The sequence below is a fragment of the Leptonychotes weddellii genome, chromosome 5 (genome assembly GCF_054177405.1).
Source record: "Leptonychotes weddellii isolate Sample4059 chromosome 5, ASM5417740v2, whole genome shotgun sequence".
In the NCBI taxonomy this organism is placed as follows: domain Eukaryota; kingdom Metazoa; phylum Chordata; class Mammalia; order Carnivora; family Phocidae; genus Leptonychotes; species Leptonychotes weddellii.
In genome coordinates this window covers 29,111,163-29,136,548 of record NC_138373.1, presented here as the reverse complement: position 1 = coordinate 29,136,548, position 25,386 = coordinate 29,111,163, and the positions used below count along the sequence as shown (strand labels likewise).

Here is a 25,386-nt window from a genome sequence, read left to right as displayed (position 1 = left end):
AAAAAAAAAAAAAAAAGAACTACATTTCCTGTGATGCTCCTCGGCATTTCCCTCCCCCGCCCCGGGAGGGCAGCGTGCCCCCACCCCATAGCTGCGGAAGCCCGGGCAGGAGGGCCCCCCGCCCCAGTACCCAGCAGCTGCAGAAACCAGGGCCTGTCTCCCTGGAGCACCCAACCTACAGTGGGCACTCAGTACCTAGGGACCCATCTCTCATCAGGACGGGGTGGGGGCGCCGGGTGAACTCAGGGAGATGGGCCGCCCACCTGGGCTCGGAGCCGTCTCAGCCACAGCGGGACACAATTACAGCAAGGGAAGGGAGTGAGTGGGGCCAGGGCAGGCCTGCCAGCCACCAGCACACAGCAGACGTCTTCACTGGGACTGGGCCAATCTTGGGCTTGGAGGAGCTCCACGCCTGTGCAGAGGTGCCCGGGCCATGTGGGGACAGTCTGGCTCTGCTGACGAGGCCAAGGCCAGTCTTGAGCTGGAAGCGGATGCATCTGCAGAACTCACCTCAGGGGCCTTATCTGGGTTCCATGCTCCTAGCACGCAGCTCACTGGTTTTGACTGGGATTCCCAGACGGGGCCACAGACAGGAGTGCTCCGTCCTCAGACAGGTACTTGTCACGGGGCACGCCGCGTTGCTCCGATGCCCCAGGGCGCCAGGGTTCGGGGTCCTCCTTCCCTGGCCTGGTTCAGCTGTCACCCTACCCTTCTGAGGCCGTGGGCCCCCGAGGTTCCGCACAGCTCTGGCCAGCACCCAGCCGTGAGCCCATCAGTCAGTCCCCGGGCCTTTCTGACTGCCCAGTGTAAGAAAATGTCATTCGTGGACTTAAAAGATCAGGAGATTCACAATGAAAATCCGGACTTCGACTTTTTAAAACCTCTGAAGGTCCAGCTGCACGGACCCCTCCTCCAGCAACGGTTGGGCTAATTGCTGTCCGTGGGGCTCGGCCCCACCACTCCCTACCGTGCCCACGATCCCAGGGCCTCCTCACTGCCTTGACGTGGGGCCCCACCCTGAGGGGGCCTCGGTGGTCCTGTCCCAAGACCTCACTAGAGTCCGGCTGGGGGGTTGCGGCCGCCTCCTCCCGGTGCGCACCTTTCCCTGAGGGCCACCTGGGCAGCATGGCCACAAGGGCCCGGGGCTCAGAGGGAGCCCCCGCCTTGGGATCCTGCAAGCCCTCCTCACCGGCAAACGGGAACAGCCCTGCTCCTTCCACCCCGGGTGGCCGGCTGGGAGCACCTGGGAAGTGGGAGGCCGAGAGCCCAGCCAAGTGGCACAACCTGGTGCAGCCCCGCGTGCTCCACAGCCGTCTTAGCTACTCTCTCCCCCAAGCATGGCCCAAGCCCAGAGGGGGGACAGGGCCCCCCCCCCCCCCCGTAGCATGGGTGCAGGCCGGAGGGTGTGCTGCCGGCCGGGACAGGTGGCCTACGGGGCTAGCGGGCCTCTGTCGGCATGGGGGCCCCGCCACGTCCAGGAGCGCTCACACAAGCCGAGCCACCGCGGGGAGCTGGGGCACCCAGGCCAAGCCGTGCGGTGTGCGCAGAGGCGAGGACGGTGAGGGCCTGTGGGCGCTGAAGCCCGTCTCTGCCGCCTGCCCCCCGCGAGGCTGACTTTGCAGAAAGGAGCCTGAAGGGACTGGCTCTTCACTAGTGAGGAAGGCGATGGGTAAGCACCTCGGGGGCTGAGTGTACTTTCCCCTCCCAACATTTTAACACATTTTCCTTTTAAAGGTTTATTTATGAGAGAGAGAGGGCACAAGCAGTGGGGGCTGAAGGCAGAGGGAGAAGCAGACTCCCTGCTGAGCAGAGAGCCCGACGTGGGGCTCGATCCCAGGACCCCAGGATCATGACCTGAGCCGAAGGGAGACACTTAACGACTGAGCCACCCAGGCGCCCCATTTTATCACATCTTCGAGTCTGTATCAACTCAGGCCAGATCGTGGTGTGAACACCTGCATGCCCACTCCTGGATCCATCCACTGGCGGTTCGGAGGGCAGATGCGTAGGGATCCTCCCTGCAGTTTTGCTCTGAGCCCTCTGAAAATCCCCCACAGGCCTGGCTTCAAAGCCTCCCTCCAAGAGAAAGGCGGGGAAGGGGGAGTCTGCACAAGTTCCTGTTCCCCACTGGCAAGGCAAAGGACCTCGCGAAGCCTTGCTATTGTTATTTAATTTTGCTCCCATCCAGTACACGAGAGCTCTGGAAGGCTCTTTCATGAAAAGGTCAGACAAACCCACTAGTGTTTTAGGTCTTAAGTTGAGGCTCCAAATGAGCTAATTGCTGGAACAACCCAGAACATGGGGAAAGTCTGGTTAGAACGGCCGTTTCCACGACACCTGGGTGGTTCAGTTAAGCGTCTGCCTTCAGCTCACGTCGTCATCCTGGGGTCCTGGGATCGAGCCCCTGCTCAGCGGGGAGCCTGCTTCTCCCTCTCCTTCTGCTCCCCCTGCTTCTGTTCTCTCGCTCTGTCCAATAAAATCTAAAAAAACAAAGACCGGCCTTTTCCAACCTTGTAGAGGTTAGACCCTTGTTGCGATTTAAGTTAAATTAAAACCACTCTCAGCCCCTTGGCCAACACCCGAGGAGCTCAGCAGGCACACCCGCCGCGGCCGGTGCTCTGGGTCGCGCAGACAGAGCTCCCCACGTGGGCGGGCAGGAGGTGGGGCTCCTCCACAGCGCGGAGCTCGCACAGACACGGCAAGATGCGGGGAGAGGCTGGGGGCCCCCAACGGGACTCCGCGGGGGCACAAGGTTCTCCACAACATCTGACACGGGCGCCCGGGGTGTCCGTGAGGGGCCGTGCCTGGCGCCACGGGTGTTCTCGGGCAGCCTCTCCCGCGTGGGCCGACCTCCCCACACACACACACACACACCGTCAGGGTCGGTGAGCTCTGACCACTTTTGCCCGGTTTGATCAAGTTCTGCTGGAACCCTGGCTCCCCCGCGTGCCGTATGGCGGCCCCCAGACAAGCAGCGGGGCCGAGTGGAGCCGCCCGGGAGCCGCACACAGGCCCCCGCAGCCAGCGTCTGCCCCGCCCACACTGCGCGTTCGCACGGGGCACTTCGGCAACGTCCTCACGAGTCTCCGTCCCCGGGCGGCAGGAAAGCCCTGGCTGAGGCCTGCCTGGGAAGACACGGTCCTGAGACGCCACTGTCTGTCCCCCGCTCACCACCGTCAGGCACCGATCGCCCACCTGGGGTCGGGGCGCCTCACCCTGGCGCTTCGTTCCACACCAAAGCCGCACCTCCCAGCGGCACACACGCAGACCCTGCCGTTCACCACCGTAGCAACACACGCCCCTTCCCGCGGAAGTGGTGGTCCCCGAGACCGCCGCCTTGGAGCTCCGAGAAAGGCCAGCAACGCGTTCCAAAGATGCCCCCACGGGAAGGCACTTCCCGCCTTTTCTCCGCCCACGGCGCCCACATGCAGGTCACAGTCCTGTTACAGCATGCTTCCCAAGGGACTCCGTCTGGGGACTCTGACGGCCGCCAACAGATGGGAAAGTCCTCGGGGTTTAGAATGAGCTAAAGGCAGTTCCACCCCGTACCCCAAGAAACGTTCTACGAATTCAGACGCTCAACTCCACAGTTGGGATGGAATGAAAAAGTAAACGCAGAACACGTCCACACCATCAGGCTTCCGTACAAACAGTCACTTGGTACCTTCAGGGAGAACGCTGTGCCAGCTACCCAACGAGAACCGACCCACAGCCAAAGCGGAAACACGAGATCGACCGTGTAATGCCCAAAGTCAAACACGCAGAAAAAGATCCTCTCTGGCCTGCCTGTACCTCCTCCTCCTCCAGCAGAAGGGCTCGGGCATGGAGGGCACCCCTGCAACGTGCCGCCCACACGCCCCGGGAGGCAGCTCTTGGGGAACGAAGGCACACGCGGGGCCGTGGAAACCTGGAAACGAAGTCCTTTCGCAGCAGAGACCAGCCCAGAGCCCAGGAACCCACGCGGGGTGGCACAGTAGGCCCAGGCAGTGAGCCGCACACGGCTCCCCTGGGCAGCACCTCCCACTGTTCCCGTAGTGTTTCCAGCCCCCTCCTGCATGCCCGGCTTCCTCCTAGAAAACCTCCTCTTGCTTGAGCTTAAACGGAACTAGGAAGAAGCAAAATCCCAAAACCCCCAGGAAACCAGGACCGTCCGAGAGCAACACGACCAGCAGAGGGGACACCTCCCTCGACCTCCACGTCACTCACTGATTTATAGTTTTTATAGAAAATTTTATTCAACATACAACATTTTCCAGCAAAAAGGCAATATACAGGAAGAGTTGGTGTACATTGCTGCTACAGAAACAAACAAAAATCCTGGAAAAGGATGAAAAATAAGTGTGATCTGCTGATTCTATTTTACTGCACTCAAAACTAGACACGCAGCCGGCATTAGCTCCAAAATAAAAGGAAACAAGGCTGGGACTGAAATAAAACTACACACAATGAATATCAACATCAGTGAGAGTCACTTAGATGCACCCAACAAAGTCACCTCCTCCCAGTGGCGAATTTTACATGTTCATTCATTAAATATACAATTTCATTTCTTTTTTTTTTTTTTTTTAACCTTTTTTACAAAGTCAACAGCTTACTGACCACTAGTGAGCATGCCCTCTTTGCTAAAAGGCTCTCCTTTTCTCCTTCCGTCTGTTCTGTTTCGAAGAAATTCTACTGGTAACTGCTTCACCTGCCTGTATGAGTGGGTGGGTGAGATCGTTAGGTCTGCCGAGAGGCAGCAGATACACCTTAACTGCATTGGACAGTGTTTTCAATTGAATAAAAAGACCCCGAACCGCCTGGCAGGCCCGTATTTGTATTCAGTGCCTCCACGTTGCGAGCAGGCTGCGGAACGGTGGTGACTGGCAGGGTGAGACACGTTTACTGAGACCCAGGCAGCGGGAGGAGGACCGAGGAAGGGGGACAGTACACGCAGTGAAGGAAAGAGCACTATTTATTAGGTTGTGAGTTTCTCTGTTTTGCCTTTACAGATGCACAAAAGGTCATGGCAAGTAGAACTGAGAGGAAAATACGTCAGACAAGCCTACACGCAAGACCAGCCGCAGGGCTGGTGACCGCGACCCTAAGAAGGCAGCCAGGCGGCCTCCGCCGGCTAGGAACAGACCAGAGGCCTCTCGCCAGAGCCTCACGGCCCTCACCTCTTCTCCCCCGCAATGCTGGCCGTCGCCTTGCACTGTGGTTACCATAAAATAACTCTCATTGGCATCCAAGCTTTATAAAAACACCTTCATTTTGCTCAAAAAGGGCAGTCAATAGATACAGAGAAGCCAAACTGAACAGCCTCAACAAAATAAAATTAACATCAGCAGCAAATCCCCTTGCTGAAGACTTCGGATAGAGTGCACGTGTACCAAAGTTCTAGGCTGTTAAAAAGGGGCACACACCCACGCACGGCCCCTCGCCTTGCACACACTGGGTAAGGAAGTCAGTTATGGATTTTAATGGCCTTTTCCAGGTAAGTGTAGCGACTCCTCTTTGGGGCTTTGTTGAAGTGGTCGAGCCCTAGCCAAGGCCGAGGATGAGACATGTTACCTGGTGGAGAGAGAGACACAGCTGAGACCGGACGGAGAGCAAGTCCCAGAAGCCCAGGGCCAGTGGCTGACCCGAGGTGTGGCTACCGGGAAGCTGGGACTCGGACCCAAGCACCGCCCACCCTCACGGACCAGGCCACCGACGTCTCAACCCTGGTCACGCACTGTTCCTCCCTGCTTCACAGACGCCCCTGGAACCCGGGGCGGGCTTACCAGGCTGGGGCTCAAAGTCTTTCAAGTTCACTTCATACTCATCCTCGTTTATGTACTGGTGTCGGCCCATCATCACAATGGCAAATTTAAACTGAAAGACAGAAGGGCCCCTCCTCCGTGAACTCTGGGCACGAGCGAACGCACACCTCTGGCCACAGTCTCGGCTGCTTCCTGAGCCAAGGTTTCGGGGTGCTGCCCGACATCCCTCACAAGTGCCCAAGACGTGTGTACCTTCTCAAACTCCTTTTCCTGGATGTCTAGCAGACTCTGAATCCGTTTCATGACTTCTCTGAAATGCTCGCCCTACGAACGGTAAAGGACACGTATGTGCACACTCATCTGTATGCGCCCCTCCGTGGCGGCGGCCCCTCGTGGCCCCCGTGGACACCACCAAAGCTCATCATCAGCCCAGAGGAGCCCAGATTCAGCAGCATGAATCCCAAAGCACTACGAGACGGAGGATACTCGACCTATTACCAAACACCCTCACCTGGTGTATCCTCAGCAAAAATGGAATCCCGAACGTCCCAAACACCTCTTTGTGGAAGTGCGCCACGGTGACGAGCATCTCATTCTCCTTGTCTATGTCCACCTGGTCCAAAGGTATTTCCTGGGGACAGAAGGAGATACACAGAGCTGAGCGACGCGGTCTATGCAAACAAACTCCGCATGTGCTTCTGACTCGATGCTCCAATGTGGCGTCACTGTCGGTGACGCCAGGTTTGGGTCTTGTTAGAATGAGGAGAGCTCCGAGTTGGAAGGTATCTGCATTTTTTTTTTTTTTGAAGATTTTTTTATTTATTTTTTGACAGAGAAAGACACAGCGAGAGAGGAAACACAAGCAGGGGGAGTGGGAGAGGGAGGAGCAGGCTTCCCGCCGAGCAGGGAGCCCGATGCGGGGCTCGATCCCAGGACTCCGGGATCATGACCTGAGCCGAAGGCAGACGCTTAATGACTGAGCCACCCAGGCGCCCCAGGTATCTGCATTTTTAAAGGAAACTCTGTGTTTCTGGAGACCAAATGATGTACTAGTCTAGTAACTGGAAATTTCAAACACTCCTCAATCAACAGGGAGCCACAGCTTCTAACCAGACTTGCTCGGTGGCCCATATTTAGAACTCACTCCCGAGGACAAGTCCTCTGCGATCCTATGTATTTGGGGACCTCCGCAGTCAGACCCAGAGCAAGGAGGACGCTGTGGCAGGGGCAGGGGGGGTCAGGCGGGTTTCAGCAGAGCAGGCCGGCACGCTGTGTGACGGATGGCGGGCAAGGTCGAGCAGCGCTGTCAGCAGGCCTCATGCCGCTCAACCCGACACACCTGATGTGCTTGCAGAGGAAGATTTCAATAAAGTATTAATTCCTCAAAATGTGTAAGAGTAAAATTAACTGCAGGGATCACATCTACTGGTATCCTACACAACACTTAGGCCATGTCCACAAGTCAGGGCTATCTGAGGGGAGAGGCGGGTGGCCATCCCACCGGCCAGGGCGCCCACAAGGGAGGGCCGGTTACCTCTATTCGAAACGTTCTACTCGTCGCCGGAGATAAGCATTCTAACAGTTCATCTTCTTGGTGCACACCAATAATCTTGTAGCTTACGATTTCTAGCAGCCTGCACAAAACAAGGGGGGAAATGAACTACATCAATTCGTGTGAGAAAAAAGGACGGGTAAGTAGCTTCCTAAAAAGAAATTCTTTATTATAAAGCTATCTATATTTGCTTATTTTCTTCCTCTTCAGAGAGCTGAAAGGCCCAAAGAGGGCATCCTCGGGGAGGAACAGAGGCCCCGTCGACGGCCCCTGCAGTCTGAGGCCACGCGGCCCCGTGTGGGCACAGGGATGGAGGGGAAACCAAGTCTCCAAGAACTGTGTACATCGTGTCCACAATGGTTCCCAGCTGGGCAGGACCTGTGGTGTTTTTCTCGTGCACTCTTTAGAGAATAAAGATCTCATTCTTTTATTGATATCACAGAGCACGCATTCCGGGAAGCAAAGAGCCCCAAGGCTTGTTTTGTCCTATGAGCAGACAGCAGGGCACGGGGATGAGAAGGCCCGACCCTGAAACAAACACTGCCCGTCAAGTCTGGGGCTTCTGTCTGCAGCCGGAGTATCAGCCTCATGGATCAGAAGCACCTGGATTTCTCCACTGCAACCAAGAGCAACCTGGATTTCTGCCGTTTCAGCTGATGCTCCATTTGAGTCCTCTCTTTACTGTGGGTGACTTTTGTACCCGAATCTCATCTTTCTACAGCTTAGTAACAGTCAGGAGACAGGGCAGGAAGAAAAAAAACATGGCTCAATTGTGAAATATTTATAAACCGCCACAAAAGCCGGGCAGAGAGCCGGTCTGCCACTCTGCTGCGCGGGTCCCGGGAACACGGCCACAGGGCGCAGGCCTCCCCCAGCTGCAGGAAATACTTGCCTAAGTTTCCCTGACGCCTTCTCCCCAAGCTCAACAGCCTTTTTACATTCTTCCAGCAGGTCCCGGACACACCCATGCTTATCGGGATATAGTGTGATTTCCTAGGAAATGACAAGATGGAAGAAAACGTAAGGGGTCTGCTTGAGCACATCCTCGATGCTGGAAGAGGGGAAAAACCTGCAAGGGATTTTCAATTGTCCCTAGCTCCCCACCACATCACCGACGCCCCCAGTCTGAGGGCCCCTGATGCATGAACTTGGACCCCCGGCCCCAGCCCAGGCCTGCAGGGGAGTTTTAGAAATGCCACTTTGATGCCAAAAGGTTGCCGGTTACAGGACAGCTTCTCGGCAAACTCTCCCACAGAAGGCCAGCTCCTAGCCGGCTCTCTCAGCAAAGTGACAACAGGACAGTGTCAGCCGAGACAACAACCAGGGCTGGACTTGAGGATGTCAGCCTGTCAATTCCACCCAGATGAGCATGTTTTATGGCACACGGTGAGCATTTTCCTTAAAACTGGCAGAGCTACAAAGGCGAAACACTAGGGTGCAAGCAGGGAAAGACTTTTCTAGAACCACCACCTCAAGTGGGCGGGCAGCACCCACCCTGCCCTCAGGCCCGCCACTAGAGCCCAGAGGGCCAGGCAGAGGCAGAAATGGTTCAGAAGCAGTGGTGGTGGCAAGAGGGGGACAGAGGGCCTCTAACGCCTTTATTTCGTTGTTTTAGTTTTCAAGAGCTAGACAAACACTAAACACACACCAACGAGAATAAAAATTCGTATCATTAAAAAGCACGTACCTCTTCCCTAAACTGGCTGTTTAACCAAATACACTTAAAACTTCGTCTGTTTTCAAAGTCTGTGATTTTCATCTTAAGCTATTGAGAAAAGAGAGACTATCAGATATGTCTCCACAAAACCCAAACCTCCTTATGACCCACGGTTACATGAATTCGGACTCATACCTGCTGATAGTAAAGTTTCTTAGGTTGTCTAGGCTTGAAGAACTGTAGGAGATCTCTTAAAGTCCCTTCATAATTATGTCTAAGAGGGTTACCTGGGCCGTCCCTATAACTGCACAAGAAAACAGCATATAAACAAATGACTTATTTGCCTAAAACAAATATCCGTGAGTTAGCATAAACACAAACCACTGCCCGTACGCCTAGATTCAAACTGTGGGCCTGGCACAGGGCTTCCCTCCATACTCCTGTTTCCCGAGCCCTTAGTCCCCCTGGTGGTCCCACATGTGCTCTCAGCAATGGGGACAGGGCACGTGCGAGCCTGGCCGGGGTGGCCCCGGCTGGATGCTCGGGAGAGGTGTTGGTGATGTATCTAAACAAGTCTGGCTCTAGATGAGGCAGACTGCCAACTACTCGGACATCTGGGAGCAGTGTGGGCAGGATGTGCGTGGTGACGACTCTGTATCGGAAACTAAGCGGTGGCCTGTCAGATGCTGCAGCCAGCTATTATTAAAATTAGTTCCATGATGTCAAGATCAATTATGGAGGGCATGCAGTACAGACCAAACAGCAAGGGGCCGGGGAGCGCCTTACCCTTGAGACTTGAAAAACTGGAGCAACATGGGGTCAGTGTTGAGCCTCTGGGCCACTGTCTTTGCAACCTGGGAGGAGGGAAGGGACCCAAAGTCAGAAAAGAAGGCCCATGTTGGGGAGTGAACTGAAATTTGCTTATAAACTCTACCATTAACTATTTACCGAATATTCTTTTTTTTTTTTTTTTTTTAAAGATTTTATTTATTTATTTGAGAGAGAGAATGAGAGAGAGCACATGAGAGGGGGGAGGGTCAGAGGGAGAAGCAGGCTCCTCACTGAGCAGGGAGCCTGACGCGGGACTTGATCCAGAGACTCCAGGATCATGACCTGAGCCGAAGGCAGTCGCCCAACCAACTGAGCCACCCAGGCGCCCTTTACCGAATATTCTTAAAGAAATGTGAAATGAATAGCCTGAATTTACATGGCCTAAAAATCTACCACCGACTGAGAATAAACTATACTCCCCAGTGTATGCTCCATGGGGGCGGCACATCAGTGAAATCATCTGTTAAAGGGTTTTTTGCCTTTTTTTTTTTTAAAGTAGCCTGAACACACGACTTGAGCTGGGATCAAGAGACAGACACCTAACCGACTGAGCCACCCAGGTGCCCCACCTTTCCTTTTAAAGATTATTTATCTAAGCAAACTCTACACACAATGTGGGGCTCCAACTCACAACCTTGAAATCAACAGCCACACACTCCTCCCACCCAGCCAGCCAGGTGCCCCAAGGGTTTCTCACTTTTAACGGTGAGGTCTACAGGTTTATTTTCCAATGGCAAGTTGTAACTGAAGCAAAGCTGCTGTAAAAAGTATCATCTCTGAAACCAAATCACGCCGGGCTGGATGAGGTGGGTGTGGGAGGGGGCAGCACCAGCACCAATCCCCTCAAGAACCGCTCAGACAATGGGGCCGTCACCCTCCTCCGGAACCAAACCCATCAGCCTCTCTCTCTTCAGCAACCCTTCCTTTTTAAGAACTTGGGCTCTCTGGTATAGAATCTGAAGGGGAAATACCTGAAAATAATTCATTCGGTTTGATAATGTGACCACAAATCCAGGATCATTAGGGATCGTTTTATCACAGAAAATGACATCAACACGGTGATAGAGGTCTCTGAAATATTCTTTTGCAGTGGGTAATTCACTGTTATCATTTTCAGGGTCATCCCTGGGGGGAGAGAAAGAAAGATTGCAGACTGAATCGAAGTCCAGGCCAGGGATAATGGTTATTAAAAAAAAAAAAAAGGCATCACCTCTGAACCCACAGTGACACGGACTAAGAGTGTGGATGCCAGGAGTCTGTCCCAGCGAGTCCGTAGCCAGGACAGTTAAGGAAAGGCCACCACACACAGGAGCTGTGCTCGGAGGCTCCCACGTGCTAGTGCGAACCGCCCCCTGCTTCGCATCCTGACGAGGGCACGAAACCATGTCCTCCCGTTTTATACACAGGGAAGGACTCGGCATGACGGGCCTCACGGCAGAGCCCACTCTCTGACCCCGAGCTGGCAGGCGACCACCTCCCTGCTAAGGCAGCAGATATTTACTACCTGGTCCTCCAAACACAAGTCTGCCAACCCCTGCTCTCGGGGGCCCCATCACCGGTGCTCAAGCCCGCCACGGCCAGGTGGCTTCTGCAAGAGCCCAGGCAAGGACCTGCTGGTCCGATGGGCCCTAAACGAACTGCCTATGCAGGTGTGTGCCAGGGATGCTCATGCTGAGGGGAAGGAAAACCAGCCTGCTACTGTTGGAAGGACTTCTGCCACCCCACTAAGAGCTGCCGTGCTCATCACGGATTCTTAGGAAATGAGACCATTCGTTACATGAGCAAAAGGTTCACTGCCCACGATCCCCAAACCGGGAGAGGCCGACTTCTGTCTACATTCTCAGCTACTTAAACAAAATCTAACTCAGCGTCTTGACACAGTTTTGTTTCCTGCTTCTGGGGCTTATGGGGAAACTCAGTCTTAGTACAAAGTGAAACAGTCCTTCAAAAAGTACTTACTTCTGGAAGACTATAATGTCACCATCCATTAGTTCATCGAGGGCTTTATCAAGAGACACGTCATAATCCTGAATTCTCTCTGTTAAATTCGGTTTAACTTCCTACAGTAAGAGAGATGAATGGTTACCGGGGAACGTCTGCCTAACGTTTAATACAACCAGACGCCACAGGTGTTCTCCCCGAGAATTCTGTTCTCTCGGCCCTACGTTTCTAATGAGAGTGCTAATGGGAACGTTACTATCCACAAAGACGTAATGATCACCGAGCCCGAATGAGGAAAAATCAGACATCTACAAACAAGACCCTCTACTAGACACCACCCGGGGCCCCCACCACTTAGCTGCAGACTGCACACAACAAGGAAGTCAGGGCTAGCAAAACAAACAAGAAAAGCCCTCCCCAAACCACAAATGATACACTGATTACAGAAAAACAAGCCATCCAAACCTCATAGAGGATAAGGCTAGTATCTTGGATAAATCCTGCTCTGTCACACATAACCGGGAGCAAGTCACCTGCGTTTGAGAAAAACAAAGAATCCAGAGCTGTACCAGACCAAGACTTTAGCAAAACCAACTCCAACGGTGAGGGCAGTAGGACTTACGTATTTTACAGGATATTGGTGTGTAGATGTGCCCACAGTAATTCAAGCTCCGTGTTTTGGGATCATACATCTTCAAAAATAGCATGACATCATCTACAAGGTTAACAAACAGGTTTTGTTAGGATCTTAACACTTGGGACAATGTCCTAAAAATATTAATAGTAGGCAACCAAGTGACAGCATCTGGCACCCAAAAGCTACCGTGTCAGGTGAGGTTCATCAAAACGCTGACTGACCCTAGGAGGACAGCATCATTCGGCACGTCGGGCCCCCGGGCAACAATAATCCGAGGCAGTGAGGATGGGACCGAGGGCAGTGAACTTACGAGGCATCTGATTTTCAAGGATAGGTACTAACCAGCTAGCTGAGTGTTGCCATGAGAAAATGCTAATATTGTGTGTCTTTACAGCAGTAAGAACTGACCATTTTAGAGTGACCGTCAGCAGACTCTGACCCACCTGTTTTGGCAGAGTTGTGCCAGCAGACGGCCAACCTGTTCGTTGCTGAATTTCTGCACCCGCTTTCGGGCGGTAGAGGCCGCCAACGGCCCACAGGCGTGAGACACTTACTACCCGGCCCTGGGCAGGGAGGGTCTGCAGCCCGGCTCTGTGGGCCCCTGTGAGGCGCGCGGCGAACCACACGGACTCAGCGCGGCCGCGGCCTGCTCGCCACCAGCAGCCAGTCAGGCCCGCCCAGCTTCGCCAAGAAGCCTCAACACGGAAAGGGGTTCAGGGGCATTTCTGGAACCGGACCTCTTGGCAAGGGAAGCATGCTAAGCCCGTGTGTGTCTGGACGCTGGTCCTGGGCCCCAGCTCTGCTGCCCCGGGGGCACTTACGATCTTTATCAAACTTGGGTAACGTGGCCCCACTGGCAGCCAGCTCCGGATCAACGGTTTCCAGGAATATCGTCCACGGGTTTTCATTATCACTCAGCTCAATCATCTATTTCCAAAAGAGATGCTGGTGTTAGAGTGTTTCCGGGGCTAAGTGAGAGTGAAGAGCACAGCTGCCTGCCGCTCAGCGGGCCAGAGGCAGACAAGCGACAGCGGCGCAGAGCGACTCTGACCAAGGTGCGCGGCGCCCGCCACCCTCACGCGCCCTCACCGTCTTGTTGCCGTCCGCCTCGTTATCCAACATTGCTGGCCGTTTGGTTCCATTGCTCCTTGCCTGCATGGGCCATAATCGAATCTGATCTTGTGGAAATCCCTGAAAAAAATTAACACTAAATTAATTAAAACAAAATCAGGGGCGCCTGGGTGGCTCAATCGTTAAGTGTCTGCCTTCGGCTCAGGTCATGATCCCAGGGCGCTGGGATCAAGCCCCACATCGGGCTCCCTGCTCGGCGGGAAGCCTGCTTCACTCTCTCCCAACGCCCCCTGCTTGTATTCCCTCTCTCGCGGTCTCTCTCTGTCAAATAAATAAATCAAACCTTAAAAAAAAAAAAAAATCAGCTCATACTTTAATTCCGTATGAATGTAAATGATTCTAGGATAAGAAGAAACAAAATGATAGTTTGAGCTCTCCCTGCTGATGTGGACAAGAGAGAGCCCCCCCCGCTTCCAGGGTTCCCGGGACACCTGGGCTCAAATGCCCGATCCCAGCTCATCCAGTTAGTGAGGAAAGCAGACAGAACCTGGAGATGAAAACAACCATCCCCAGAAGGGCTGGCACTCACCATGGTCTGAGAGAGGTTCTGGACAAATTCAGCCAGTGAGGAGTTTTTCAATACTTTGAATACAGTGTATTTCACCTTTTCTTCATCGTACATATCATTTCCTTGGTGGCCACAAAACTGGTCCTCTGCAACTATCTGAAAGTACACAAGAAAACACACAACAGAGTTTCCAACAGACGCAGAGATGCCGTGAGACCACTCCAAGCAAAACAAAGTTTCCACAGTAACAAGCTAAAAAGAGTTAGTCTCTGGCTTCAATGACCATTCTTCCAGAGACCCAAAGAGAAAAGTATCAAGATGACGAAGAATGAAATCAGGTGTTTAGTTAGAAAGTACAAACACGGATGTCTCGGTGGCTCCGTCGGTTAAGCGTCTGCCTTCGGCTCAGGTCATGATCCCGGGGTCCTGGGATCGAGCCCTGCACTGAGCTCCCTGCTCAGCAGGGAACCTGCTTCTCCCTGCCCTCCCTGGCTTGTGCTCTCTCTCTCTTGCAAATAAATAAAATCTTAAAAAAAAAAAAAAAAAAGTACAAACACCTACACCTCCACACACCCCACCCCTTCCCTGGAGGGCGAGCTGGAAGCCCACTGCGTGGCGGGCTCTGGATACAGCCCGGGCCCAGCCAGGACGCCAAGCTAGCTCCTCTTCCCAGGCAACCAACCTGCTGAAAGCAGCACCCACTTCCCAACAGAGCAACCGAACCATAAACCCAAACCTTCTGGAAGTTCACTTCCCCGTCCAGCTCTCCTTCCTTCCCCATCACCGGTGACGCCTCTCCATGGCCTGGAGCGCCACCTCCCACCGCGAGCTCGCCCTCCCACGCCCCCCTCCAGGGGCCCTCCCCCCTCTGAGCTCCTCCATGCCCACGCTGAGAGAGCGTGGCTCAGTCTGGGGGCCCTTCCCCTGAGCGGCCCCTCAGTCACAAATGCTCAGGGAGCAAGCCCCCGCCACGGGGGCAGCGACGCCGCAGAAGCAAGGCTGACCTGCACTTGCATGTAGAGGTGGGCTTCCTGCCGCTCCTTCCGCTTCTGGGCCTCGATCCTTTTCTCCTCCTGGAGTCGCTCTACTAACTGCTGAGGGATGTCGTGGTCAGTGACCGCTTGTAAAACCTCACCTGCACGACAAACGTGCCTTCTCGCTCACCTGTGTGCAGGTTCTCTGCTCCCTTCCTCAGAAGGCCCCAATGCCATGTGGTTGTCAATACAGCAATCTTATTCGAGTGAAAGCTACTTAGGACCGCGAGTCCCCTGGAGGTGCGGGGACCAGGGCCGTGCGAGCCAAGACCGCGACCGCGTGGGGACAGCCAGTAGAGCTGGGCAGCACCCGGGGATCGGGGACTCTGGCCTGCAGCGCGGAGCCGAGCGAGCGGCGCTACTCACTGAGCTTGGACTCCCTGATGTACACCAGCATGTACGCGTTGGTGCAATGTCGCACGGACAGGTCGTCGTCGTGGCCCCCGTAGTTGTGCTCGATGGCCTCCTCCTTCGTACACCTGGACACCACGTCGTCGTCAAATTTACACCACTGACAAGGAAAGCAAGGAGACGCGGCAGAGATGAAGCACACAAGAGGCGGTGTTCTCCTAAAACGAGTCATCTGAGGATGTGCCGGCCCCGGGGCACCGCGTCAGGTAAGCCGGCCTCTCACCAAGCTCCCCGGCACCCCAGCCAACTCGGGCCCGCATTCGGGGTAGGCGGGGTAGGGGGCGGGCTGTGAAGGCGCGTCTGTTGGCAATCCTTACACTCCAACAGCCCACTTCAATTTACATTCAATCGACTGACAGTACAACTCTTTACACATTTGAGAAAACCATACAGAGCACACCTACGCTGCTAGTAAAATCGAAGTTTTATGGTACAGTTATAAAATTAAATGGGGACATTTGATCCTATCTCATGACATAGTCTCACAGCAAGTGAGAGACTGACTTTAAAAAGTCAGCAGAGTTGTACATTATACTTATCTTCCAATCTCTTCATTGTGGATCGAGTCACTTTCAACGGTACTTAAATCTTACAGTGAAAGGTTCATCGTGGTCTGGTGCTATGTGGGTCCCTCCACCAAATCTCCTCAGCTCGAGCGAGGTGGGCTCGGCCTCTGCGCTGTTCCTCACTGGCCCTACAGTCCTGGACACAGAGCCCGAGGGGGCCCTCGTCCCCTGGGGACGCTACGGGAGAGCAGATCCACGCAAACCTGGGGCAGACGGAGGGTCACAGAGCGCGGACAACCAGGCCTGCAGAATGACGTGCCCCCAGCACTGCCTCCCCGGCCGTGGATGATGACTCTGCTGGTGCTCTTAAGTGGGAAATAGGTGCCTCACTTTACATACGAAGGGATCAAGGTTCAACGCTCAATACTGATAAAGAGACACATAATACAGTATAATCGCTAATTTACTATTCACCTTTAAAGTATCAGCAAGTAATGCATGAGAGCACAGAGAGAAATCCAGAGCCCGGGGGGGATCTTTTGCTATCCAGGCCATCGGGCAGGACCGGGCTAAGGTGAAGCTGAGTGCTAGGGTGAATGCCCTACACACCATCACATCTGACTCCACCCCTGCCCAGCACTTACTTTGCCATCCCCTTTGGGGTTTAGATAAACCACATAATGTCCACCATGATTATCTCCACTGTGAACCAGGACTGCATGAAGAATATAATTTGCAGGGTCCTTAGGATCTGTTTTTTGCAAAAATTCATCGAGTGGTAACTGTTCTGGGAATTCAAACCTATTAAAAAACATTTTTAAAGAAATCCAGGTTTCATTCACACGTGAAATAGTTTAAAGGTAAACTTTATTTATTGCTAGACGTTCTAATTTACTGGCTCATCTTCATTTGGAAAGCCAAGTATCAATGTGACTTGGGAGACCCCATGAACACTTCGGAGGCAGCTCCCATTCATTAGAACAAGTTAATTATTCAGACAGCAGTAAAAAATTTGAAGCTAGGTAGGAGGAAAATGCTCTAAATGCACTGAGATGATGCTTGACAGAATTTCAAATTCAGGATATTACACAACAGCCAGTCTTGTGATAGATGTACACCGTGACTCTTCTAGGATGTGGGTAATTCCAAATGTTATTAATGAATAATTCTGGCTGTCCAGAACTTAGAACAGAGCATATACTGTACGTCTGAGAAACACAGGAAATCGAATCTGAACAACGAAGACATGTAAGCAAGGATCCCCTACACCCCATGATTTCTAAAGACATCCTGAACTTGATTTGCTTTTAAATGACTGGGTCCATAAACATTTTAACAACATGGTCGAAATTAATCAGCAGTGCCTTGAGAGGCGGGTGGTTGAGGACTCGGAGAGCGAGCTCACAGAGTCTGAAGGGGCAGCCGCCCCAGCACCAGCCCAGTGCCGCCCTCAGCAATCCTGGCTGCGCTGCCAAATGTTCAGAATTCCTAAAGGATGCCAGAAATCTGGGCTTTTACGTGAAATCTGATGGGTTTTTTTTTGGCGGGGGGGGGGGGTTGTTGTTGTTTTTTAATGTTGGCAACTAATGCCAATAAAAACAGAAACAAAAGCAAGGTGGGGACCCAACAAAACACACCAGCAGACTGGCCTTGGTCTGCGGGACGCCAATCTGTGAGGTCTGGTGGAGACTGTTTCATACCGATTCCAGAGCGATGGGCAAGAATGAAAGAGCAAAGACCCGGCTGGTGGCAAATAATTTGACTGGGTCCATTCTCCCTCAAGTTTGATGGGTGACTAACCAACCTCTATCCTGTGCCCAAACTAACCAGTACCAAAGTTCTGTATTCTAAACCAGGTAAAGTAGTATTTACTATCATTCTTTTTATCTGGCATTTTAAGAACGGGGAAAACACCTAGAATAAGGCACACACATACATCTACATCATCTTCCTGAAAATTCCAACACATTCTAGAATACCAACTGAGAGATTACAAAATATTGGAGGATTGTATTCAAACAAATACAGCAACATCAAATTCCACTCCTGAGGTTAACAGCGGCATTCTGGTGAGTGCAAAACAGGTGGAGCAGAAAGCCCTCTCCCCTCAGACCTCCATCTGCCCCAGTGTGGAGGGGGCTGGGGTTCCCTAAGAGGGAGCAATGGGAGGAACAGCCTCTGAAATCTCGTAAGGGAAATTATCCCTTTAAAACCATTATTCTTGGGACAGTGAGGCAAGAGAGAGACCTAAGTACATCAGAGATGGACTGAAAATATAAAAAGACTAAACAAAGCGCTAAGACTGACCCCCAAGTCAGGCGATGATTCAATCTTAACTTTCACATCCCACTATAAATTACCTATCATTGATCTTGATATTTTGGTCCGTCTGAGGGTCATACATAAATCTCATCAGCTGTAGATGTAACACTGGTGGCAAAGTTAGGAATTTCACACCTTTCTCTGCTTCCTGAACATTGAAAAAGAAATGCAAGTTTAGTTCAGCCCTACTTAGTCCCTGAAGCAAGGACAGCAATAGCGGTTGGAGAGATCTGGTGGGAGAGGAAGGGTAGGTATCCAGCTGGGGTGCTTTTAAAATGTTGTTTAAGAAACAGGCTCACGGGTGGCTCAGTTGGTTAAGCATCCGACTCTTGGTTTCACTCAGGTCATGATCTCAGGGGTGAGATCAAGCCCCCGTTGGGCTCCAAACTCAGAGCAGAGTCTGCTTGAAATTCCCTCTCCCTTCCCCTTCCCCCAGCTTGCACATTCTCCACCCCCTCCCTCTCTCTGACAAATAAAATCTTAAATGCACACACACAAAGACAAAAGAAGAGAACCAAGCTCAAACAGAGAAAACCTGGTGGTTGTCAGAGGGCAGGGGTGGGGGAGGGGCGAAACAGATGAGGGGTATCAAGAGATACAAACTTCCAGTTACAAAACAGGTCACAGATACAAAGTATGTGTAGGGACAGAGTCAGCAGCACCATGCGAACTCTGTAGTGAGCACTTCATGATGTATGTGAACACGACATCACTACGCGGCACGCCTGAAGCAAGTGTAATACCGCACACGTCAACGACGCTTCAACTAAAAAATAAAGTCAGGGGCGCCTGGGTGGCTCAGTCGTTAAGCGGCTGCCTTCTGCTCAGGTCATGGTCCCAGGGTCCTGGGATCGAGCCCCGCATCGGGCTCCCTGCTCAGCGGGTAGCCTGCTTCTCCCTCTCCCACTCCCCCTGCTTGTGTTCCTGCTCTCGCTGTGTCTCTGTCAAATAAATAAATAAAATCTTAAAAAAAATAAAAAATAAAGTAAAATGTTCTGCTTAGCTCTTTCTCAGGTTTGCTGCAAGAGCTTGTGTGTGAGCGATTTACTCTGGATTATATTCTGATGCCCAACAACAGAGGAACAGCTAAGTAAATTAGGGCTTAATCACTTGCTGGTATGTTATAGTCATTAAACACGATAGGAAATATGGAAAAACACAGAAAACCATGCACTGGAAAGGCAGACGCCGGGGACTGCAGGGAGGCGAGATCAGGCGTGCTTACAGACACCTGGCCGCAACAAGTGTGGCTGCTCACAGGCACGGGGCGGGACGGCAACCGGTCAGCAGCTTCCTGCCCCTGGTCTCGGAGCACGTTCACTTCACAGCACATGATGCACAGCACGCACTCAGCGCTTACACTCCAACCCACTTCTGAACACTGTCCTCACTCGATAGCAGCAAGACCCTCAGATCAGCAACGCGGCCTCGGTGCAGCGGGACGTGCCCCACTTCTCAACAAGGCCTCCTCGGAGGGGGGGCCCAACTCCACAGCTCCCACACGCCTGGCCCCACCTCAGCCGCCTCTGGTTTCCTCACGAAAATAAGCCTCTGCCCAACCCCACCACTACCAGACCACCGGGCTCTCAACACAGCTCAGCTTCTGATTCAGACCTTCCTTCTGGGGCCGGGTACGTCCAGCCGAGGCACTGTGCCTGTGACAAGCCACAAGACAAGGCTCTCTGATGTCACATTAGCGTGCCTAAGATGACAAAGTATCTCTGGAAAGAAAAATGAAAACCTAAGGAACCTGCCATACAAAGGAACGGCATGGTTTTGATATAACTTAAAAGAACAATAAAAGAATTGTTTCTCTACCACAGTCTATTGAGGCTATGATTCTAAAATACATACTCTGCTCACCCAGACCCCAAACCATCCAGTGTGGACAAGGGAAATTCTTGTGAGTTGACTGTTTCCTAAGCACATCTAGTCACATGCTTGCAAAGTGACTTTCTGATCCACAACGCAGCATCCTGAGCGGCCTGACCAAGCAGAAGAACAGATCTGTGGCTCACTGAAACGTGGGCACACCAGCACCATGAATTCTAAGGTAGCCAGCTTGGTAAACACAGGATGGTGTGGGAAATCATAAAATGGCTGAGCCCATGTGTCCAGGTTATGAGTCCAACACAGACTCTGGACGCTGCATCCGTGAAGATGCTACTGACCCACTTACTGACCGGCAGCCAGGAACACGCCACAGTCCGTGTCTCTCCACCCGGCCACGGACTGACCAGTCACTTGTCCACAGTGCTTGGTGCTCTGCCAGAAGCTTAGAGTCCCCGCGGGGCTTTGTGGAAAACAATCAGGGACACCACGTATTCACAGAACAAGCAACAGAAAATGCACTCCTCGTTCTACAAGTCATGATCCTTTAGATCCTTTAGAAAACTAACCCCATCTCTCACACACACACGCGCGCGTGCGCCAAAGTGCAAACCACCCATGAGCCCAAAGTCCAAGAAAGAACGAACTTCTACTGCAACTAAAAGCTGAGGAAAAGCTCCAGCGGAAACCAGTGAGGCGAGGAGCAGGGTCCTGGATGCCGTGGAGAACACGCCTCCCTACAGCGGGACGGGGTCTCCCGTGTGCTGGGTGACGGGTCTACCCAAGACGCTGAACGTCAACCTCCCGCCCCCAGCTCAGCCCCACCAGCTGCACAATCGAAGGCCCCAAAATATAGTGTCTGCACTAAGAAGTAAAATCTTTTGAGTTCTAAATATGAACAGCGTATGAAAAGGTACAAGTGACTTTCCCGTCCACAACTGAAGCAAAGGATGTGAAAACACAGTGATGGGAAAGGCAGTATACAGTTCCCACGTTACCTGCAAACCGTGCTCCCCAGCGTCGTATTTATTGTCACCGTCTAGTTGTTCCACAGCCACGTAGTCCACAAATGATTCAAATACTTGAAAGAGAGAAAGTGAAGAAAGTCAGCCGATGATTTCACTAGAGCCCTGATGGTAACGCAGCCACCCCAACACGCTTCGGCACGCTGGGAAAGAGAGCGGAGAAGAGCAGCCCAGAGCAGCGGCTCCCGGCCTCTGCCCGACACCCGCCACGCCTGCCACGACCCCGCCACAGCTCCAGAACAGAAGCCCTGAACCTCTAAGAACCCCACCGACATGGTTTCCTAAGGGTGTGATAAGCGTTCATGCGGAGTCAAATGTTTTACCCACTTTAACAAAATCAAGGAACCTTAAAGTACACATTTTGACCCACTTATCATAAAGCTACAACTGAGGCAGTGCAGGTAGAGAGCAGGACCGTGGGGATAAGAGGGACAGGATGGGACATAAGTAAGATGAATCGGGACAAGGGCCTAATATCAAACACGGGGACTGAGCCGGGAAGCTCCTGTTGCTACGAGAGAACTCAAACGCTCTGACTCGCACACAAGAGGACGATGTGCAGGGACAGATGCGTTCACAGGGATGGAGTGCTCCCTTCACAGTGTGTCCAGAAGAATCACAATGCTCGCTGTGATTAGCTTACGATTTTGTCAGTTAAACCACAACAAAGCTGGGGCGCGTGGGGGAAGATAGAGAATTCGCCCAAGGACAACCAGCAGACCAGAAGACAGAGGCTAAAAACAAATCCACATGGATAGGAACGTCTGCTGACAAAGGTGCAGAACAAGGGAAGAATGTGACGGGTTCAAGAGAGACCCATATGCGGGGGATCAGTCCTGACGTCCTACCACGTGCAAAAATCCATTCCGGGTGGATTACAGATAAAGAGAAAAGAGAAAACAGTAATAGATAAAATAGCCTATGCCTTCAGAGCAGGTGTTCTTAACACAAAAAGCAGAGAATGACTGGCTGATTTCACTCAAATTCTGAAATGCCATTCAACAAGAATGAACAGAGGCGAGCCCCACGCGGAGCAGCCCCGAAAAGCCCACCACCGGGCAAGCACCCCGAGCGCATGCGGCAGCGCTCCTGCCCTGCTCCTGCCCTGCTCCTGCCCGGACTCCATGTCCTGTGCTCAACAAGGTCACACCCTGGACGATGGGCACTACAGAACCGGGATCTGGAAGGCGCCCTTCACCTGTCCCCGCTCACTGTGCAGAAGAGAAACCCAAACAAGGCCCAGTGTCTCCCTGACAGAGGGAAGATACTATCTGGGGCCAGGGAAAGAAGTGCCCAAAGGACGGGAGAGCAGTCCCCAGAGCTCATGCCGGCCTGCGAACGGTCTCTGCTCTGCTCCCTCCAGCCACGGTGAAAAGCCCCCTCACACATGGAGCTCCAAGCAGAAGGCTCAGAACGGTGCTGCCTCAGCTGTGGGCCCAAGTAGCCTAACACTGTTGAGCTCCCACCTGACGTAAAAACGAGCCTCCGAAGAACCACCCTATGTCCAAGTCACTTCAACGTGCCCCAGAACAAAGGTTAAGAACATCCCATACCCAACAGTATAAAAATCACCATGGCAGGCATCCAATAAGGATGCAAAGAAGCTGGAAAACAGAGCCCATGATGAAAAGTAAATCCACACAGATCCATAAATCACAGGTGACAGAACTGCTCAACGATGACATTATGTCCCTATTAAATACATTCCTGAAGTTCAAGAAGATACCCTAACTGCCAGTAAGCATTTGGAAGGGTGACAATGTCGCTGACCTTCAGGGAAACGTGTATTAAAACCGAGATGGCACCATACTCCCACCAAAACGTACAGTTGGGACGGCTGACAGTCCTGCTGGGAGTGTGGCTCAATGGCAGCTCTCACTCATTGCTGGAGGGACCAGACTTGATAAACTGAGTTGAGAAACTTGCTGGCTTCACCTACTGAATGTATACAGACCCTTGGAGCCAACAATTCCACTCACCATGAACACAAACGTGCACCGGAGCCGGGCACGAGAACGGTCAATGAGCCTTCAGCCCAACAGCCCCACACTGAAAACCCAAACATCAAGGAAAGAATGGTTTCAAAACACCTGCAGTTTACCCCCCATGTGGAATACTATAAAGCAGCGAAAACGATCACACGATCACTACTCGTGGGTATGATGTGGAAGAGAAGAAATGCAAAGCAGACGCTGTAAGCTACATGATCTCATCTCTATAAGTATTTCAAACATGCAGAAATAACCTAGGAGGGGAGGTTAAAGGCCCAAACAGTGGATTCCTTTGAGAAGGGGAGGTCATGGTCGGGAAGCACCAATATCCGTGCCGTGAATGCCATGGGGCCTGACCCAGGTGGGGAACCGAGCCTGTGTGCACTCTGTGAGCCGCACACTCGTCACTTGGGCAATGTTCTCTGTGCAGTATTTCAACGAAAACCACTTGGGTAAATGAAGCATTAACACAAAACAGAAATTAGCAAAAGGTCATGCCAGTATGTACACAGGACTTACTATTTTTCTTTCCTTTTATACTTAGCTGGATATCGTAATAATCTTCTCTTCTATCGGATCGATAGTCTACTTCTTTACACTGGATATAGGACTACAAATAAGGAAAATAAGATGGCTTAAGTATTGTCAAAATACTAGCATTCTTAAATCATTTAAAATCATTGTTGAAAGCTGGTAAACACATACCACCATTTTGCCTCTGAATAATTTAGGTATGGTGCCTTCCACACACGTGCCTTTCATCTTATTCTCCACATTATCAAGCAACTGGAAGAGAAAGTTTCGACTCTAAGAAAATGTTATGCTCAATTAACATACAATAATTTGAAACTTAACTAGGAAATTTCAATGGTCAAAGAAGTTCTAGACTATAAATATTATGACCTTTAGCATGCAATTATGAAAACATACAAAGTCTTCTTCCTTGGTTGGATATTTACAAAAATATCTACATGCAACAGTTGAGATTAACCTCTATACAGCCTTTGGAATGAATTAGTAATCTGTAGTGCCTTTAGAAGCATTTTTTATATTCATTTTACCTCTGTGGAAAAGCATGTAAATTGAGCACTAAACTTAACTCGTATTGGTCCACACCAAGAGATTAATGAGGTTGAGCCTGTCAACAGGATTGACTGGTTTGTCCATGGATATTTAATGAACTGGATTCAATCCAGCTAGTGCTGCAAAAAAGAAAACACACCTTGCCCAGCCAATCACCTTGAATAACCATTTCATGTTGTGTGTGTATGTCTGCGTATCTGTGTGTCTCTGGTCACAACTGGAAGGACGGGAATTTGCTAGCGACTGAAGATGGTTTTGGGGAGAATCACCTGCACAGAGGGCTGCCTCAATTAGAAACTCTGTGCCAAGGAGGAGTCTGGACACTCCAGAGTAACAATGGAAGTCACGATTCTAACAGCGAAGCAGGATGATCGGGACAGCTACTTAAGCCAATCTGAGGTTTCTCGGATTAGTAACTCAGGCAGATGTGCCAATTTAACAAATTTAAACCATACTACCTATTGCTATGTAAATCCAAGTTTCCCCTCACACTGCCCTCTCCAACAGCAATTTTGTTTTCATTCTTTCTGGCTCGTAAATGCCTCTCCTTCCTGGCCTGGTTCTGTCCTGCACAAGGCGCACTGGCGTGAAGCAGGTCTGGGCTTGGAAGTGGTTACCGCTTCTGACAGTGCTCTGCAGCAGTCGATGTTAAGGAGTGTACAATTACAGCGCCGGACTTACCACTCGACACAGCTCTTGAACGTCGTGCTGCATGAAGCTATCTAAAGTTTCCCACCTTGGAAAGAGAAAAGGAACATTTATATTTAAACTTCCACATTTCAAATAACAGCATATTAAGCAACTCAGACTTAAAAAAGTAAACTGCAGGGGCACCGGGGTGGCTCAGTCGGTTAAGCAGCTGCCTTCGGCTCAGGTCATGATCCCAGAGTCCTGGGATTGAGCCCCACATCGGGCTCCCTGCTCAGCGGGAAGCCTGCTTCTCCCTCTCCCACTCCCCCTGATTATGTTCCCTCTCTCGGTATCTCTCTCTCTGTGTCAAATAAATAAAATCTTAAAAAAAAAAAATTCTTTTTTTGAGGAGGTTTTTTGGGGTGGGGGGAGCGCGCCTGGTTAAAAGACACACTGGATTTTATCAGGACACCACAGCTTTGTCCTGCTCTGAACATCTTGCTGTGTGTGAGAGGACATCATTACGTGGTAAATTAGGTCTCAAGCAAAATTC

General features: G+C 51.8%; 1 protein-coding gene across 2 annotated transcripts in view; it reads right to left on the bottom strand.

The window, feature by feature from the left end:
- Positions 1–4,541: 4,541 nt before the first annotated feature.
- The window catches only part of USP7 (ubiquitin specific peptidase 7), a 66,250-nt gene continuing 45,405 nt past the window's right edge, over positions 4,542–25,386 (bottom strand). For both annotated transcript variants that reach the window (XM_081820056.1, XM_081820057.1), the window contains exons 8-31: positions 24,885–24,939; positions 23,826–23,906; positions 23,640–23,730; positions 21,103–21,185; positions 18,313–18,422; positions 16,597–16,753; positions 15,402–15,546; positions 15,006–15,136; positions 14,023–14,157; positions 13,452–13,553; positions 13,184–13,289; positions 12,348–12,440; positions 12,191–12,258; positions 11,744–11,844; positions 10,756–10,909; positions 9,740–9,807; positions 9,149–9,257; positions 8,984–9,061; positions 8,189–8,289; positions 7,279–7,378; positions 6,256–6,375; positions 5,997–6,068; positions 5,766–5,856; positions 4,542–5,553 (exon numbers count right to left, since the gene is read on the bottom strand). In XM_081820056.1, the coding sequence (XP_081676182.1) occupies positions 5,447–5,553; positions 5,766–5,856; positions 5,997–6,068; positions 6,256–6,375; positions 7,279–7,378; positions 8,189–8,289; positions 8,984–9,061; positions 9,149–9,257; positions 9,740–9,807; positions 10,756–10,909; positions 11,744–11,844; positions 12,191–12,258; positions 12,348–12,440; positions 13,184–13,289; positions 13,452–13,553; positions 14,023–14,157; positions 15,006–15,136; positions 15,402–15,546; positions 16,597–16,753; positions 18,313–18,422; positions 21,103–21,185; positions 23,640–23,730; positions 23,826–23,906; positions 24,885–24,939 (2,458 nt within the window). In that variant the 3' untranslated portion in view covers positions 4,542–5,446. The remainder of the gene's footprint in view (positions 5,554–5,765; positions 5,857–5,996; positions 6,069–6,255; positions 6,376–7,278; positions 7,379–8,188; positions 8,290–8,983; positions 9,062–9,148; positions 9,258–9,739; positions 9,808–10,755; positions 10,910–11,743; positions 11,845–12,190; positions 12,259–12,347; positions 12,441–13,183; positions 13,290–13,451; positions 13,554–14,022; positions 14,158–15,005; positions 15,137–15,401; positions 15,547–16,596; positions 16,754–18,312; positions 18,423–21,102; positions 21,186–23,639; positions 23,731–23,825; positions 23,907–24,884; positions 24,940–25,386) is intronic.